Raw genomic sequence first — 18,527 nt, 5'->3', positions numbered from 1 at the left:
GATTTACTGCATTAACCACATAATAGGAATCTGACACAATATTAAGGGGTTCTAAAAAGGTTTTTAAAACTTCTAAGACCACTAAACATTCTACCACTTGAGGTGAATTTTCATTATATTGTTTGGATACCACTTTACCATTAGCCACATAGGCACCTATGCCAGTTTTTGATCCATCAGTATATACCACAATCCCATTTTTAAGTGGGTTTCTTACTGTTATTTGTGGAAACACAACAGATTGATTTTGGGCAAACTGTAAGATTGGATGTTTTGGATAATGGTTATCTATTTTTCCTGAAAAGGAGGTAACTAAAACTGCCCAATCATTAGATGCGGCTGCCAAGGTTTGAACCTGTGCAGCGGTATAAGGTACAATTAAAAGATATGGACTTTGCCCAAAGTGGGTGATTGCTGCTTTTAGGCCTTTAAGGGCAAGCTGTGCAATTGCATCAGGATACCAATCTATTATTTTAGCTGGGGATACGTTTGGATGGATCCACAACAATGGCCCATTCTGCCACAAAACTGCAGTTGGCAATTGTGCTGTCTTAAAGACACACAAACTGAAAGGCTGCGAATCCTCAATACGTTGTAATTGTGCATTCTGTAAGGCCTTTTCCACTTTTTGTAAGGCCTGGTTAGCAGCTAGAGTAAGAGTCCTAGGGGAGGAGATATGAGGATCTCCTTCTAAAATACTAAACAAAGGCCTTAACTCAGCGGAAGGAATCTTTAAAAAGGGTCTGAGCCAATTAATATCTCCCAACAGCTTTTGAAAATCATTTAAGGTATGGAGGTGATCTCTTCTTATCTCTACCTTTTGGGGCACAATCTTATCTGGGGACACCACAGAGCCCAAGAATTGTCCTGTATCAGAAATTTGGACCTTTTCTGTGGCTATCTGTAAACCCCACTGACTTAAAGTTTTAAGTAGAAAAGGATATGCCTTTTGTAGCATGGTAAGGTCTTTATGGCACAGGAGGATGTCATCCATGTAAAGGAGCAAAATTAAAGAGGGGAATTGTTCCCTCATTGGCAAAAGAGCTTTTTGCACATAAAGCTGGCACATTGTAGGACTATTGGACATCCCCTGTGGTAAGACCTTCCATTGATACCTCTTATCAGGTTTAGCAGAATAAGCTCTCTGACCCGTTAACAAGTCAAAAGTCCAATCTCTCTGCTCTGGAGTTAAAGCAGCAGCGTTTGCTCGGTCCTGCGCCTGTGCCGCCTCCTGCCACAGAGCTCGCCATTCCACATATTTGGCCATACTAGGGAGAGCGGCTTTTGCAATCATTTGCCAGTCGGCAGGAGTTAGTGCCATGCTGGCAAGCCTGTCTAACTGCACCAAGGTAAAATTAGCATTGATTCCATATTTAATCTGCACATATTCTACCGGAGCGTGGACACGCCCACCCTCGGCTCCTTCAAAGACTGGAAATGCCTGTTGTATTTTCCTTTGTTCCTCTCGGGGAATGAATGAGTCTGCGCACTGCCTTTCTGCGCACTGCCTCTCTGCGCATTGCTGACGCACTACGGGCTGACGCACTACGCAGGGCGGGGACTCCGCATAGGGCGGGAGTGCACCTGGTAGCCGATTGCCCTGAGGCCAATTAGCAAACTGGCCTTCGCCAGCCGCTTTTGGCTTTTTTCTTGACCGATTAGCTGGCTGGTAATGGGCTGCTTCTTCCTCCCAGTCTGTTTCCTCAGAGGAGGATTCTTCACTTGCTTCAGAGCTACTAAGAGCTGGCTTCCTGAGCTCATCTAGTGACGAGTATCTCCTAGAGACCTCCGCTAATCGATCTTTTTTCTTCTCCCTTTTTCCTCTTTTTCTTCTAATCTCTCTCCAGGTATTCCTACCTAACCTTAACTTTTCCTCGGGTTCAAGACCCTTGGAAAGGCCTGTATACTTACCGTTTCTCCTTGCTCCTACTCTCTCTCCCCGCTTTACTTCTGATAGACTGTCCTGAATTTCCTCTAGAATTTTCAGCCCTATCTTAAGCACTATATAACATGTGAAAAGGAACAAAAGGGCTCCTAACACCAGAAAAAATTCAAGGCCAAACATACCTGGTAAAGCCATTTCTCACTTCCGTTCCCCAGCTGATGAGTTCTGAATTCGGCAGTTGAATCCTTCTCAACAGTCTGCTTTACGGGAACCTTTATCACCGTCGTTCCCCAGCTGATGAGTTCTGAATTCGGCAGTTGAATCCTTCTCAACAGTCTGCTTTACGGGAACCTTTATCACCGTCGTTCCCCAGCTGATGAGTTCTGAATTCGGCAGTTGAATCCTTCTCAACAGTCTGTGTTACGGGAACCTTTATAAACGTGATCCGCAGTTCTGGTTCCGGAATGAGGGATCCTCCTTGCGCCAGTCCCGAGTTTTTTTCTCGTCCCGGAATTCGGCACCAATTGTTATTAGACGCGTTCTCACGACCGGCCAGGAAGAACACCACAGACCAGAATCTTCTGCGGCAAAGCTTTATTCTTACATCTTCAGGAAAAGAGAGCAAGAAGCAAGAGAGAGAGAAAAGCAAGAGAGAGAGAAAAGCAAGAGAGAGAGCGAGAGACAAGAGAGAGAGAGAACGAAACCCCGTCCCTCTTAAGGAGCATTCTCCTTCGCCTCGGACGTGTCACTCCTTGATTGGCTGCAGCCCATCGGCCGAGTTGACGTCACGGGGAAGGCAGAGCACAAGTAGTCATAAGATACCCTTGGCACATGCGCAGATTATTTGTTTACCACTTAGAACACAGGATGTCAGCGCCATCTTGTAACGGCGAATGTGGGGGCGGCTCCCAACATCACCCTAGTGGTTCACCTCATTTCCCTATCACTATAACCAAGAAGCTTGACTTTTTTTTTTTTTTTTCCTCTGTACTTCTTCTTTTTTTTTTTTCTTTCCATTTTTTATTAGGTATTTAGCTCATTTACATTTCCAATGCTATACCAAAAGTCCCCCATACCCACCCATCCCCACTCCCCTACCCGCCCACTCCCCCTTTTTGGCCCTGGCGTTCCCCTGTTCTGGGGCATATAAAGTTTGTGTGTCCAATGGGCCTCTCTTTCCAGTGATGGCCGACTAGGCCATCTTTTGATACATATGCAGCTAGAGTCAAGAGCTCCGGGGTACTGGTTAGTTCATAATGTTGATCCACCTATAGGGTTGCAGATCCCTTTAGCACCTTGGGTACTTTCTCTAGCTCCTCCATTGGGAGCCCTGTGATCCATCCATTAGCTGACTGTGGGCATCCACTTCTGTGTTTGCTAGGCCCCGGCATAGTCTCACAAGAGACAGCTACATCTGGGTCCTTTCGATAAAATCTTGCTAGTGTATGCAATGGTGTCAGCGTTTGGATGCTGATTATGGGGTGGATCCCTGGATAAGGCAGTCTCTACATGGTCCATCCTTTCATCTCAGCTCCAAACTTTGTCTCTGTAACTCCTTCCAAGGGTGTTTTGTTCCCACTTCTAAGGAGGGGCATAGTGTCCACACTTCAGTCTTCATTTTTCTTGAGTTTCATGTGTTTAGGAAATTGTATCTTATATCTTGGGTATCCTAGGTTTTGGGCTAATATCCACTTATCAGTGAGTACATATTGTGTGAGTTCCTTTGTGAATGTGTTACCTCACTCAGGATGATGCCCTCCAGGTCCATCCATTTGGCTAGGAGGACACATGCTCCACTATGTTCATAGCAGCCTTATTTATAATAGCCAGAAGCTGGAAAGAACCCAGATGCCCCTCAACAGAGGAATGGATACAGAAAATGTGGTACATCTACACAATGGAGTACTACTCAGCTATTAAAAAGAATGAATTTATGAAGCTTGACTTTTTAAACCACGACCTACACTAGCCCACTCAAGGACAGTGAAGCTTTAGAGGCTGGCTCTGTAACTCGCTAGCTGTGCAGGAACAGTGCCAATAGAACCCATCCCCAGCTATGGGATCAACTGACACATAACCATTATTCACATGGTGAAGTTACATATTAATATTATAATAGTGTTTATAGGGGCATTGTACAAAAGAGATCTGTTTTCCAAGACAATGTACAGGAAAGCACAATGCTGAAGTTAGAGAATGACTCAATTCTTCTAAACAGTTTAATAAGACTTATAAGAAATTACGAAAGCGCAGACATTGAAAATCTAGAAACATGTCACAGATTAGAAAGCATTTAACTTTCCTAAGCCTTGTGTTCTTCTGAGAAAACAGGAGTTGGGTCCCAAGTAGGCACTGGTGATGCCGTTTCCTGTACTATAGCTTCCTTCTCACCATGGTTTCAGAAGCTGTGGCTAGAGATGCCAGAAAGCAGACAGGAAGGAAGCGAGAAAAGGTGGGGCGCTCTGGGCATCCCTCCCTATGGCCCCGAGCAGCTCACAGTTCTCAGGCTCTGTATGCCGGGTCTTACAGTTCTGTATGCCGGGTCTTACAGTTCTCAGGCTCTGTATGCCGGGTCTTACAGTTCTCAGGCTCTGTATGCCGGGTCTTACAGTTCTCAGGCTCTGTATGCCGGGTCTTACAGTTCTGTATGCCGGGTCTTACAGTTCTCAGGCTCTGTATGCCGGGTCTTACAGTTCTGTATGCCGGGTCTTACAGTTCTCAGGCTCTGTATGCCGGGTCTCACAGTTCTCAGGCTCTGTATGCCGGGTCTCACAGTTCTCAGGCTCTGTATGCCGGGTCTTACAGTTCTCAGGCTCTGTATGCCGGGTCTTACAGTTCTGTATGCCGGGTCTTACAGTTCTCAGGCTCTGTATGCCGGGTCTCACAGTTCTCAGGCTCTGTATGCCGGGTCTCACAGTTCTCAGGCTCTGTATGCCGGGTCTTACAGTTCTCAGGCTCTGTATGCCGGGTCTTACAGTTCTCAGGCTCTGTATGCCGGGTCTTACAGTTCTGTATGCCGGGTCTTACAGTTCTCAGGCTCTGTATGCCGGGTCTTACAGTTCTGTATGCCGGGTCTTACAGTTCTCAGGCTCTGTATGCCGGGTCTCACAGTTCTCAGGCTCTGTATGCCGGGTCTCACAGTTCTCAGGCTCTGTATGCCGGGTCTTACAAGTTCTGTATGCCGGGTCTTACAGTTCTCAGGCTCTGTATGCCGGGTCTTACAAGTTCTGTATGCCGGGTCTTACAGTTCTCAGGCTCTGTATGCCGGGTCTTACAGTTCTCAGGCTCTGTATGCCGGGTCTTACAGTTCTGTATGCCGGGTCTCACAGTTCTCAGGCTCTGTATGCCGGGTCTCACAGTTCTCAGGCTCTGTATGCCGGGTCTTACAGTTCTCAGGCTCTGTATGCCGGGTCTTACAGTTCTGTATGCCGGGTCTTACAGTTCTCAGGCTCTGTATGCCGGGTCTTACAGTTCTGTATGCCGGGTCTTACAGTTCTGTATGCCGGGTCTCACAGTTCTCAGGCTCTGTATGCCGGGTCTTACAGTTCTCAGGCTCTGTATGCCGGGTCTTACAGTTCTCAGGCTCTGTATGCCGGGTCTTACAAGTTCTGTATGCCGGGTCTTACAGTTCTCAGGCTCTGTATGCCGGGTCTTACAGTTCTGTATGCCGGGTCTTACAGTTCTCAGGCTCTGTATGCCGGGTCTTACAAGTTCTGTATGCCGGGTCTTACAAGTTCTGTATGCCGGGTCTTACAAGTTCTGTATGCCGGGTCTTACAAGCTCACAGTCACATCACTTCCTGAGTCCTGAAGGGATGGTCATCACGTCCTTAGTGTGATACAGACTCCAATTTACCTATTAACGAGCTTTATTCTCAAAGCCCATTTGAAAGTTATCCAAACAAATCATCCTCAGAGAAGCCAAGCTACATGTTACATGCTGTAAGAGCTGTGTTCACAGGTCACTGTACAAAGACCATGCTGCTCCAAGTTTTCAGCGTTGTGACTTCCTGCCCTGTCTAGCAGGATTTCCTCTGTCTTCTGTGAAACCAATTCACCCAACAAAGAGTGACTATAAATCACCTACTATGTGCAAGGCACATAGTAGACACATGTTTAAAATGATGAGGAAATGAATCTCTGGCCCTGTGAAAAAGGTGATTGCTCTCAGAGCTGACAAAGGCTCTGGGCTCACAACAGCGGTTCTGGTTAGCTATGAGGTCAGTGATAAATCAAATGACACCTTGGATCTGGAAAGGACCCTCCTGCACAGTGAGCATAATCAGAATCCTTGTAAAGATTGAATACCCAAGTGCGTACTGAGTACCCAGTCATGCCTCGAAACACGGCTAGGGCTGAGTATATGATGTAATAATGCTCATGACTAAATGAAGATGTTCTGAACTGCTGTGTCTTGATAAAATCAAACTGCTCTCTTCATTAGCTGAGATCAAAACTACTAAATATGCACAACTACTCTTAGTACAAGTTCAACTAGACATCTTAAAGGGGACTTATCACCTCCCATCAAACTTGAAACACTTATTCCATAAAAGCCTTCAGGAGAAAACTGTATTTTTATATACTTAAGAGGCTCTAACATTTTAAGAAACGTGGAAACAAAACCATGGAAGCAAGGAAGCTAAGTTCTTTATTCAAAGAGAGGGTGAGCAAGCCTTGAATAGAGAATTGGGATGCTAGTCACATCTAACAGAACAGGAGTGTTCTGTGTGAAAGACTGTGAGCTGCCCCATCTCACTTAGGCACTGCCTTTAGGACCCTGATTTATAACTGTGGCTACTCTGCCTCCTGTGGCAAGGGTGCAAACTTCTTCAATGGATGCTGGAACATTATGCAAACAGTTTCACCACTGAGATGCTAGTACCTCAAAGAGCAGAAAGATCAGCTTTCTGCGTTTCACAACCGAAGGTCTTACCAGCAAACTGTAAAAAGCAACTGGAGCAAATCTCAGCAGCAAGAATTTAGGTTGCAGAAGCCTGAACACCAGCTGTCTTACAGCTCTGGCCTGTGTGCTACCACCATTCTTCCCGACAATATTATTGTCTCAGATCTGGCAATGTTACTGCTTAAACCTAAGTTTGGAAACTACAAAAGCAGCTATTTTTTCAGAAATACTAGGGGAAACATAGATCTGTTCTGCTTTCATCTGCAATAACTTAGAGAGAAAGCAGCCAATCTAACTTGATGCTGGATCATGTTTTGCTAAAGAAAAAAGAAAAACAAAATCAGGAAGACAGAACCCTTCATCCATCCAACCAGCCACCGTGTAAGGTACTCACTATTGAGACGGAGGGGGAGGATGCATAAGGAAGATGACTGCCAGGCTGTAACCCGGCCCTGCCGATATGACACGTGGACACTACCTATTCTGAGAGGACATTTGCCACACTCAGAGAAAAAGCCCCCGAAAGAGTCCAGAAAGAGACTGTGAAGTGAAAGTTAAAGAGGAAAAGGGATGAAGGTGCAGGGTGAGCACGGGGAAGAATGAGGATGGACTACGGACAGGGGTCTTAAACAATTACCTAGAAAGACGAGCTGTGCCTGGCCGGCCTCTAATCTGCAGCTCACATTTCTGATAGCTTCCCCAGCACCCAGTCCCATCTACTCCAGCTGCATGAGTCCCAAGGATGCTGACTACTCAAACAGCTCTCCACTGCTTTGCGCCCCTGACACCACTTGTCTGAATGGCTCTGACAGCCTCAAAGTCACCTCACTGCTACCACCAGTGCCATCTACTCACAAGTCCAGACACAGCACTGTTACATTTATGCATCTATTTCGTGTGTATGCACACATGTGCAGACATGCATGTGGCACACAAAGACCACCTGTGCAAGCTGGCTCTCTTTCCACACTGTAGGTTCTGGGCGCTTTTACCTCCTGAGCCATCGTGTACAGTACAAGTACCCAGTACAGGTACTCTGTAAAACTCTACTCTATTAGGATTTAACACTTGTTATCTTGTATTTAAAATATTTTCTGTGGTTTACTGTTTTCTTAAATGTGAGATATATATATATATTATATATATATTAGAAATTGTAATTTGCTTAAAAGAAATCCATTAGGTTCCACATGTTAAATCCGTGAACACGAAGAGAAAGCAAAGTCAGCCCAAACTGCCCACCACAAACCCACAGACTCAAGAACGACTAGTTTTCTTGTCTGTTCAGAGTACTGATCCTGGAGACATTTTGTTGTCATTGCTCTTATCCAGAATGAACTTTATTTCAATGATATTACATTGATTTTTGCTGATACTAAGATGATAAATATGGTTACATATGAGGTACATATGTTGACTATGACATGTCAGAGAAGAACTATAAAAATCTTGATTTCATATATAAGTGGGAATCCATTTGTGGACTAACTATAAAGAATTCTATTTTAAAGCATATTACTTCAAAGACAATAACAGATTTGGAAAGCAGAAGACACATAAGCAGTCTGCCTCAGGAAATACCGGTTTTACATAGGCTGTTTTTATGGTGCTGTGATAAATGCAATGGGGAATGTGAAGGTGAGTAAGCTAAAGATCTGATAGTAACTATGTGACCCCCGACACTGCCCATGGAAGAGGCATCTGTGACCCCAACAATGCCCATGGGAAAGGCATCTGTGACCCCCAACACTGCACGTGGGAGAGGCATCTGTGACCCCTGACACTGCACATGGGAGAGGCATCTGCCGAGCTGTCTGAGCAGAACAGCTCAGTGAGACCCACAATCTAGAAAGAGCGATGACTCGGTGCTCGAAAACAGTGGGTAGAGGAGCAGTGGTGGTACACATGGCATGTCAGCACTTGGGAGACTAAGGTAGAGAGATGGCAAGTTCATAGCCAGCCTCAGCCATATAACCAGGCCATGTCTCAGAAAATTAAACCAAGGGCCAGCAAGCTGGCTCAGAGGGTAAAGCCACCTGCCTCTCTCTAACTGTAATGACCTGACTTTGACCCCTGAGATGCACATGGTGGAAGGACTGAACCTATAATACAAGCTGTCACATGACCTATATGTATTTACTATGACACACATGCACCCCACCACACACACAAATTAAAAGGCAAATTACACTGAAGGAAAATAAAAATAGAAACGAAATCAAAATAAAGTTAAATAAAAATTAAAAAAGAAAGTTAATGGGAATAGAAAATGTTTAATAACTATGCTAATGAGTTGTTAAATACTAAGACAGAGCTTAGGTGAGTTCTGTGGCGACGGCTATGCAGAGCTCTGCTCTCCTCATTACCCAGCTCAGTGTCCCTTTGCGGTGCTGTATTTCCATCCATTACTACATACATGTGTCCTAGCCCACAATGAAGCTACCTGAAGCTGGGAAGCCTAACATTAGGAATGCTACACATCAACAGTAACAAGTATTAGTGTCATGGGATGAAAACAGAAAACAGCCTGTTACTTTTTGAAAGTGATCTACACTTTTCTAGAGTAGACGTGCATTACATAAACAAAGGGACACATGGCAATACTTAGGCAACGGCCAGAGAAAGGGGAAGTTCACAAGAATGAGGAAGTTAGACTACCATCCGCAAGGTCCTGGAGGACAGGTTCATTACTGCATCCCAAGGCGCTTACCCAGCAGGCACTGAGGAGAGATACAGTATTTGCTGAATGGATGTCTAACTTGTAAGCTTCTAAAACAGAAATGCTCACTAAGGATGATACTTGTGGTACAGAACCCTACGACCCTCCACTGCCATCAATAACACTGACCTACAACAATCTCCCGCTGTCCAATAAACTACCAAGATAAGGAGACTACTCAGTAGTCTACTCTATTTCTGAACAGCCCTTGCCAGCTCCTTCAGAAAATAACAAAAACAGACCAGCTTCAGAGGGGCGACAAACCGACAGTGGAAAAGCCTGTGCCTACTCTTGGTTTGGAGTCTGTAGCTGCTCTGCACTGAGGTGAAGATGACAGGAGGCATGTTTGCTAGGTCTTCCACGGCACTCCAAGCAGGCCTTCGTTACAACAACTTGATGCCTGTTTTTGAAATTGTGGCAAAGCATTCAGAGATGTCAGGACACCTCCCAAAAGTGAAACCTACTTCCCTTTGCAATCTTAAGCAAGAGAACACAGGGAAGAGCCCGCTAACATCCTCCACGTGGCAGGTGTAGTTCTGGTAGGCAGCTTCTGCTCTCTCAGTCAATACGTTCACTTTCTAAGTCCTTCACTGGCCTGTGTTGGTGGTTCTCAAGGCGTGTCCTACAGATGCAGCAGCACTTGAGTACTCGCTAAAATGTAAATGCTCTTGGAGCTCGAGATGGCTCTGCAGAGGAGTAGGGCACAGCCGGCTCCGCACAGACGCTATCATTTCACAGACAGATACTATGACATAAGACGGGGACAGAGTCACAGCTGTCTAGAGAAAGACATAGTCAATCATGAAAGCTAAATCTTTTAAAGCAATATATTAAGTGTAAATACAATCTCAGGGGCTTATAAGGAAACGGTCAAATCTCACAGCAAATCCCTTCCCAAACAGACCTCTTCAGTCACCTCTTGATACAATCCAAGATTGTAAGGACAGGGCGAGCAAATTTAGTCCTTAGTCTGCACAACAGATACTGTTGGAGGTATTTGGTTTTTAATGTTTAAGAAAATAAAACAAAAACAATACTTGTGGGGAAACACAATAAAGGGCTACTTTCTTCACAAGGCCGAAAATTAAAACCAACATGAAAAGTGTATACTCCATTAATCTGATATTTCTGTGTCATTTTTTTAAATCACATGTTAATTTATTTCTTCTTGTGTGGTTTTTTGTTTTGATTTTTTTGTTTTTGTTTTTTGTTTTTAGTAACCATTAAATCTTTCAAGGTATTACTGCCCAAAGGGAAGGGTTGTTTTTTTTTTTTAAGTTTGTTTTTATTTCTTTTCTTTCTATCTCTGTTACCAACTCAGAAACATTTCTAGGAGTCCATTTTCTCTACCCCACACGTTCTTTGTAGCATTAACATTTTAGAGTTCCACCCTGCTCCAATATAGAAATGCTTTCAACTATACAAACTGGCAAGAGTTGTAGTATACATTTAAACAAAAAGCATACAAATTTTTACACCAGTGCACATGTAATAAATAACTAAGACCACGGGGTTAAGTACCAAACAGACTCGTGTAAATGTTTTATGTGATTCTTCACAATCAAATTATTTTAAAATGCATGATGAGTATTAATTAGTAAACAAAACTAAGATATTCTTCCAAAGTAACAAGTAGCTGGTTTTAACATTCTTTGTAAACATTTGTTGAACTGGAGAGGGGGCGTGCCATACCATGCACATGGGAATCAGCTTGCAAGAGTCAGCACTCCCTCCATGTGGGTGGGTCCCAGAGTTAGAACTCAGGCTGCTGCACTTGGAGGCATAGTCACTGGACTATCTCATGGTACCAAGTGTATCTTTTAAAGAATATCTAGCCAGAGGTGATGGATTTCAGCAAGATATATCAGGGAAGGCATTATTTCATGGATGCTAAGATGCGCTTTTTTTTTTTTCCTATTAAGATCCATAGAGATTGAGTATATCCTCATAGACAGTTTCTTAAAAGCTACTGCTGCCTACTATGCAGGGACCACAGCGGCCATGGATTGTTCGGATCTGAGCATCAGAACAGATACCATACTGGGGAAGTGGCTGCTGATAGCTTAAGACTAAGTCCTGGAAACATCAATAGAGCACTCTTTCCAGCTCTCTGAGCCACAATTGTTAGAGTTAAAAGTAACTAACTCTACACACCAGCACTTGTGACATGGCCTTAATGCCTTCATCACTGGCTTACAACTCGGCATTCATTTAAGAAACACAGCATCACTTGCTCTCAGTGAAAGAGAAAGGGATACTGTGTGGGAAACTCAGGCTCAACCGTACTGATGAGGTCACTGAAAGACTACAAAAAGCGTTTAGGAATACTTAATGCAATGTGGTTAATCTTTCCTTTTTATGTATGTACAAGATTACATAAAGTTAAAATAATTCTGTAGCTAAGTTTATATGGCCAGTTGAAAGAAAGGGCTAAAAAAAAAAGAGAGAGAGAGAACTGCAAGAAAGGAAAGATAATAAGTTATAGGGAAACAGTATTAAAAAATCCAGCATATTGATGAAGAGTACATTCTCAAATTTTTAAGCTTTACAGTTCATGAAATAAAATCAACTTATAGCTTCCAGGAAACAGAACACACTTCCTTTGTGGCATTACCTGCAAACCACAGCAGCCTACAGCGTTCATTATGGAGGCATTGTGAATAACTTGATAAGGGATGCCCAACTTTGTTGCTCTCAGAATAAGATCACTGTGTGTTGTAGCCCTGTAGTGAGAAAACAGGTTGAGTTAAGTGAATGGCATTAATCTTCCATCCAACTCATGAATTCAAGTCAAAGAGACAACTGTTCTTCCTCGGATTCCACTAGGCACCTGCAGTGGTCCTTTATTCGGGTCTTTTAGGGATGCAGTGTTCGTCTATCCACATCCCTCACAAGATGGAATTCCAATGGCAGCACTTACAGAAAGGGACATGCCATATCCTGATGTCTGCTAAAGATGCTTCGAGTATATAAACTCAGCAATTTGATTCTTGTCTCAGGACTTCTTTAGATTAGTTTTAAGAAACTTTAGCTGGCCATTAGTAATGAATCCAACTGGCATTTCAATACATGTATATGAGTAATGATCAAAATGACTTATTACCTCATTTATCATTTTCCTGTGTTCAGAATACTCAGACTCTTCTTTACTATTTATTTCAGGATATCCAATTGTCACCAACCATAGTTTCCTTTGCATTGTAAGTTATTAGAATTGCTCTGTCTCCGCTTCGCCCTGTGCCAGTGCCCGTGCCAGTGACGACCATCGTCACTCCAGCCCCTTCCCCGGACTCTTCCCAGGCACGGGGAACAGTTATCCTAATAGCTATTTCTATACATTAATGTTTGGCTTCCACATGGAAGTGGGACAACTTACATGACTGAGTTTTCTCCTTTACAGTTCTATATGTGGTGCAGCTAAACCAATTCTGCCCCACTGGGATTTGTTTTCATATTTTAAAACTACAGGTAAAACACAGGACATGTTCACAGCCTGTTGTTCCTTCAACGTATTAAAATTCTGCCTGATAGAATTCCATTTGGAGTTCATAATTATGTGCAATCTTTCCATCTGTAGGTCCTTTCAGTCTGGTTACTGTACAGTGTGTGTGTGTGTGTGTGTGTGTGTGTGTGTGTGTGTGTGTTCTGACTATTAACTTTCCTTTTTGAAATGTGTGATTATACCTAAGTAGGCTGGCGGTGGTGTGGGGGAAGGGAGTTTATGTACATATAAATTGAATACTGTGACATGTAATCTCACATCAATTTAGAATGGCATTACTAGAGGTTTTTTTCATCTTGATAAAAATGCTAAGCCCTACTGGGGAAAGCAACATTAGCATGTTTGAGAAAGTACTTAGAAATAAGCAGAATCTGTCAACTGGTCAATGCATACCAAGTAGGCAGATCAAGGGCTTACACCCCATGAGGCAGCCAGCTACAGATTAAAACGTGCCCACCAGGGAAGCCTGTGTTCAATCACACAACATAAAATAAAACCAGTATAAAAATGATCAGCAATTTCATTTATAGTAAGTGTTTAAAAAAAATAACAAGAATGTCAAATGTAAAGAATGTTTTTAATACTACCTTGAACAGAATCTTACTACCAAATTTAAGTACAAGGAAAAGTAAATTAGTTATTTGATGAGGGTGTTATTTTTTTTAATTTAAATTGCCTATGGGTGAGTTACTTAAATAGATGAAAGAAAAACTGGTTTAAAATTTATCATCATCACAAACTCATTTGAAATAATCAGTAAACAACACACACACAGATAGGCTTACTATCCACCAAATGTAGGAACTGAGCTACATAACCAGAACTAGTCAGGACATTTTGCCTTAACAGCACACTTGTCATATCGAATTGTTTTAAAGGCAATTTCAAAAGAAAAGATGCAAAATGATGCAGTGGATGGAAATACCCAGGTACATGATGAAAGGGCATCTGCAGCAATGCTACCATGACGGGGGGGGGGGGGGGGGGGAGATAGAGTGGGCCAGAGGGGACCTTGGTGGGGGTGGTGTCTGGAAATTTACTGTTTCAAAGTGGATGGAAACAATCAAGAACTACCAGAAACATTATAAGTTGAAAAGTCATTTGAAAGTTGCTTTATGCCCAGCGTGGTGGCGCACACCTTTAATCCCAGCACTTGGGAGGTAAAGGCAGGAAGATTTCTGAGTTCAAGGCCAGCCTGGTCTACAAAGTGAGTTCCAGGACAGGCAGGGCTACACAGAGAAACCCTGTCTAGAAAAACTGAAAAAAAAAAAAAAAAAAAAACAAAAAAAAAGTTGCTTTATATGCTAGAAAATGTCCATATCTACAGATCTTTATTTTTATTTTAAAACCTATCTACCACAAAGAGATAATGCAAATTGTAGAAAAGAAACTGAGTGTCCGTACACATTTGTATAACAAGCTTTATGTATTTTGGAGAAACCAACAGCTTTATTTGTATTGCTTAACAGAACAGACTAATATATTGACACCATGTACTGGACAGTTAGCTATTGAGTACCAAATGCGGGTCAGATAAGTTACACGGAGAGGACAGGTCAATAAAGGAACAGCTGTACACGTGATCCATTATGGAAAAGATACACAGCATGAAAATAAAAATTATAAATTCAGTATATATATTTATAGTCACAGTGTATGTTAAAATATAAAATGAATAATGAAACAGAACCAACATTAGAAGGGTCTTTAATGATAACTCCTTCTATGGACAGTAAGGAACAGATTGCCTGATACTCTTGATATCTCTGCATGTCTAAGCTGGGTATTGATGTACCATTTAGAATCAGTACACTCGCCTGTGGTTAATTTCTACTTCCCTTTCAATAGCCTGGATCCAAGGGGAGTGGGGAGTTTATGGCTTTTAATTATCTCTTTATAGGTTCCCAGGCTGTCACAGTAGACACTCTCCTATATAACCCATCTTGCCAATCATCTTTTCAGATGCCACTCAAGGAAACAGAAAGATGCTTGAACTTAAACATTTTGTCATACATATTGTAATAAAAATGCTAGTATTTTGTTGCATTTCATGTTTTTCCTGGTTTCAGCAAGTCAGTGAATGTGTTCATCATGGCCTGACTAATGAGACAAAATTTTAGTGTAGTTATTTATGTGACTTCAGTCCCAGTTAGTCACTTAGAAAGCTGAGGCAGGAGAATCACTGGAGTAAGGCTAGCCTGGGCAGCATACTGAGATCTCATTTTAAAAATAAAACTCAGGAACAAACAAATTTAATTAACTAATTGGATTTAATGACATCTTTCTTAACATCCCATTTCCAACTATATCTGACCAGGAACCCAGCAGAAACCAGAAAACAACTACAGTGTAGGAAACATTACTTAAACTTTACTCTAACACGAAGCTCTAGATAATCAGTCACTGAGATGGGACAAATTAATTAAAAGAGTTCTAAAGGAACAAAACAGAGAGGAACAGTCCCAAAGAATCTACAGTTAGCAACTGGATGGCACCTGGAAGGCAGAGGCCAGAGGACCAGAAGGAGCTCAAGGCTGGTTTTGGACACTAATGGTAGCCTGGGTTGCAGGAGATTATCTCAAACCCAGGTAGATGAGCAAGTCCTCAAATAGTGCAACACTGCAAACACACCTGAGAAACGTCCACCGTAAAACTTATGGTCTAACATAGCAATGACGAGGGTACCGCAGGGAAAAGTAGAGAGTCACAGAATGAAGCACGCCACTGCAATTATCAGGAAGCCACTTGCTCTGCCCATCAGTTTTCTTTGCACATCACTGTCCCCCTTCCTTCCCACCACCCACCCTGCAGGCCTCTCTTTAGAGCCTTATCCAGATCAAACTCGACGCCCACTCACGCACATTCTTCTACTAGCACACTCGCGTCTTTTCCAGCTTCTGTAAGGACATCCTGTTGTTTCCCCTCTGCTCTGGCCACACAGCACAGAATGCCCACCTTTCCTAGGGCTGTTTTTGTTCCTAGGTTTGTCTTCTCTGGGGATCCTACCCACTCTTCTAGCTTTAAATACCACTCATGTATCAGTGACTTCATGACCACAATGACCGGCTTTCCTGCTTCTAAAACCAGTCCTTAAGTCAGAGTTCTTTCCTTCCTTTTCCACATCTATTAAATCCATACAATGCCTTTCTTCTAAATATGTTCTATACTGTTCCTTTCTTCCTTCATTAGAAACACCCCTGCCTCCTTAGAAATCTACTCACACTAAGCAAGTCAAACATTTTTAACAAAAATTATGGTGTTTCTTGCTTTAAAATCCTCCAAAGGTTTACCACTGTCTTTCAAATAAGATTCCTCATCCCTTCAAAGCCTTAGCGACGGACAGCTCCTGTTTATCTGTGTAGCACCTTCTTATTCCCTCCACCCCTGCTCCAGCCGCTGTGGCCTTCAGCACCTTCCCCAGTCTTCTGCCTGCTCTGCCTGGAACGACAGGCCTCTGACCCCATTTCAGTCACTTGCCTATGTAGAACCGTCAAAGAAAGGCTTTCCCATATTACCCTGCATAGGTAAGTCTCTCTCTACCTCTCTCCCCTCCTCTGTACAGACTTCCCCAAACTTAACTCTTTCTTTTTCCGTCATTACTGTTGACCCCTCCCACTCTACCATGAGTCCGTATCTTGCCAACTCAGTAAAATAGAACGTCATATCCCAGGAGGTGTATGAGAAAGATCTGGGTGAACAGGTAACTGTCAATTCAAAATATGCTTGTCTTTCTTTATTGACTTTCAGTAAGCTATTCCAAAGTTCTTCAATTAATATTAATCAATAGCAACTGCATGCCAAGTATTATGAATAAAACAAAAGAGCTAGAGACATGAAGGACTATCTACAAATCCACATGTAGTAAAGGCACGCAGTTATTGTAAAATATTGTGAGGAACTGTGTGAAAGCTGACAGAGTGAGGGTTTAAGTCTAAAGTATCCCCTGAAAAGACTCATAGACTGTGGCTTGTTCCCCAGCGACCTGGGGTGCTATCTGGGAGGTTCTGAATATTTCAGAAGGTAGGACTACCTGAAGCAGACTGCTGGGGACAGGTCCTTGGTGGCATCTTGTCTCTCTCAGCTTCCTGACTGGCATGAGATGAAGCAGCTCCTCTATCACCTGCTACCTCTGTCATGATACCCAAGAGCATGGGGCCAGGCAACCCCAGTGTGAAACCCCTCAAACCATGAACCATAATAAATCTTTCCTCTCGCTGCTCCCTGGGGAACTTTGGTCACAGTTCCATTAGGTAACGAATACAGCTGTCAATAATAACTTCAATCTACCAAGTGGAGCTATAACTTCAGGTTAGAGTGAGAAAGGACCATTCATGGAGAGCCGTGAGCTGCAGATGTGGGGGCCTCTGACAGACACAGGTGAAGGGAGGAGCCCGATCTAAGGTGTGAGAGTGAAAGAGTGTGATGTCATGTGTTGGCTGGCATCTGTGTGTTCTCAGGACAAGAATGGCAGGACCCAGACTTGAAGAGCAGGTTGGGAAAATTTCCATATTTGGCTAATAATGGACTTGCAGTTTTCAGCTGATGTTTTCAAATTGTTATGGCTTTACACATACATATTTGACCATAACATGGGAAATGAGTTAACAGTCTGTTATGTCTATATGTAGACTAAGCAAAGGGGGCAGAATATATTAACCTGGTTAAAATAATGTATTAAAAGTAAAAAGAAATAAAAAATATGAAAAATCTAGCTAATAATAAGTAAATAAATAGATAAAAACCAACTGTTGTGTTTCTCAGAATATGGTGAAAACTTTTTTGTTGTTGTTGTATATAGTCATAAGTTCTCTAGAATAAAAAAACTACTTAAAATATAATGTGAATGAGATAATATAAAGTATAAACTCCAATTTCTTATTATATCAGTAGATAACAAATTTTACTTTTTAAGTGGTTAGACTAGTTTTAATGCTTACTCTAGATTTCTCTACTTATTTCATCTAGCCTGGCAAATTTGTGGGCTGACACCAATCTAGAAGCCTTGCTTTGAGCAGCAATTTTACTGTAAAATGGACACTATCAGTGACTGAGCCAGCTCATCAGGTGACTGTAAGATCTGCAGTACCACCATGTTAGGAAGTCTGGGCCAGAGTTTCTCTATAAAAGACACAGGTTTTAGACAGATGGAGTCAACGTATTACTGAGAAAATTCTATATCAAAGGAGACATTTGCTGAATACGATTTTTTTATTTTCTTTTCCTTTTATTATCCTATTGCTAAAAAGAAAGAGAAAGGTAGTATGAAGCCTTAATTTTACAGAAAACAATGTTAGACAGGGGCTAAAGTAATTTAAATATTTTATAGTGACTTCCCAATATAATTTGCAATTAAATATAATAACCATACAGACTCTATGGCCCTGCATACTGACATAAATTATTTCCTTATGACAGACGCAAAACAATGTAACTCCATTGTTTTGAGAAATATCCTTGATGGTGGGCCCAGAGTGATTTAATTGTCCTTATGTTCCCCAAATCTGTGACATAAATCT

The 18,527-nt window shown here is 42.4% G+C and overlaps 1 protein-coding gene across 4 annotated transcripts in view; it reads right to left on the bottom strand.

Annotated features, from left to right (window-relative positions):
* The window catches only part of Dph5 (diphthamide biosynthesis 5), a 46,246-nt gene that overhangs the window by 22,435 nt on the left and 5,284 nt on the right, over nucleotides 1-18,527 (bottom strand). For all 4 annotated transcript variants that reach the window (XR_003954378.1, XR_003954380.1, XR_003954379.1 and 1 more), the window contains exon 4: nucleotides 12,124-12,232. Coding sequence is in view for 1 of the 4 variants with exons in the window: in NM_027193.2 (NP_081469.2) it covers nucleotides 12,124-12,232 (109 nt within the window). In the remaining 3 variants the exon portion in view is untranslated. The remainder of the gene's footprint in view (nucleotides 1-12,123; nucleotides 12,233-18,527) is intronic.

Source organism: Mus musculus, chromosome 3, assembly GCF_000001635.26.
Source record: "Mus musculus strain C57BL/6J chromosome 3, GRCm38.p6 C57BL/6J".
NCBI lineage: Eukaryota > Metazoa > Chordata > Mammalia > Rodentia > Muridae > Mus > Mus musculus.
This window is presented reverse-complemented; position numbering and strand designations above follow the sequence as displayed.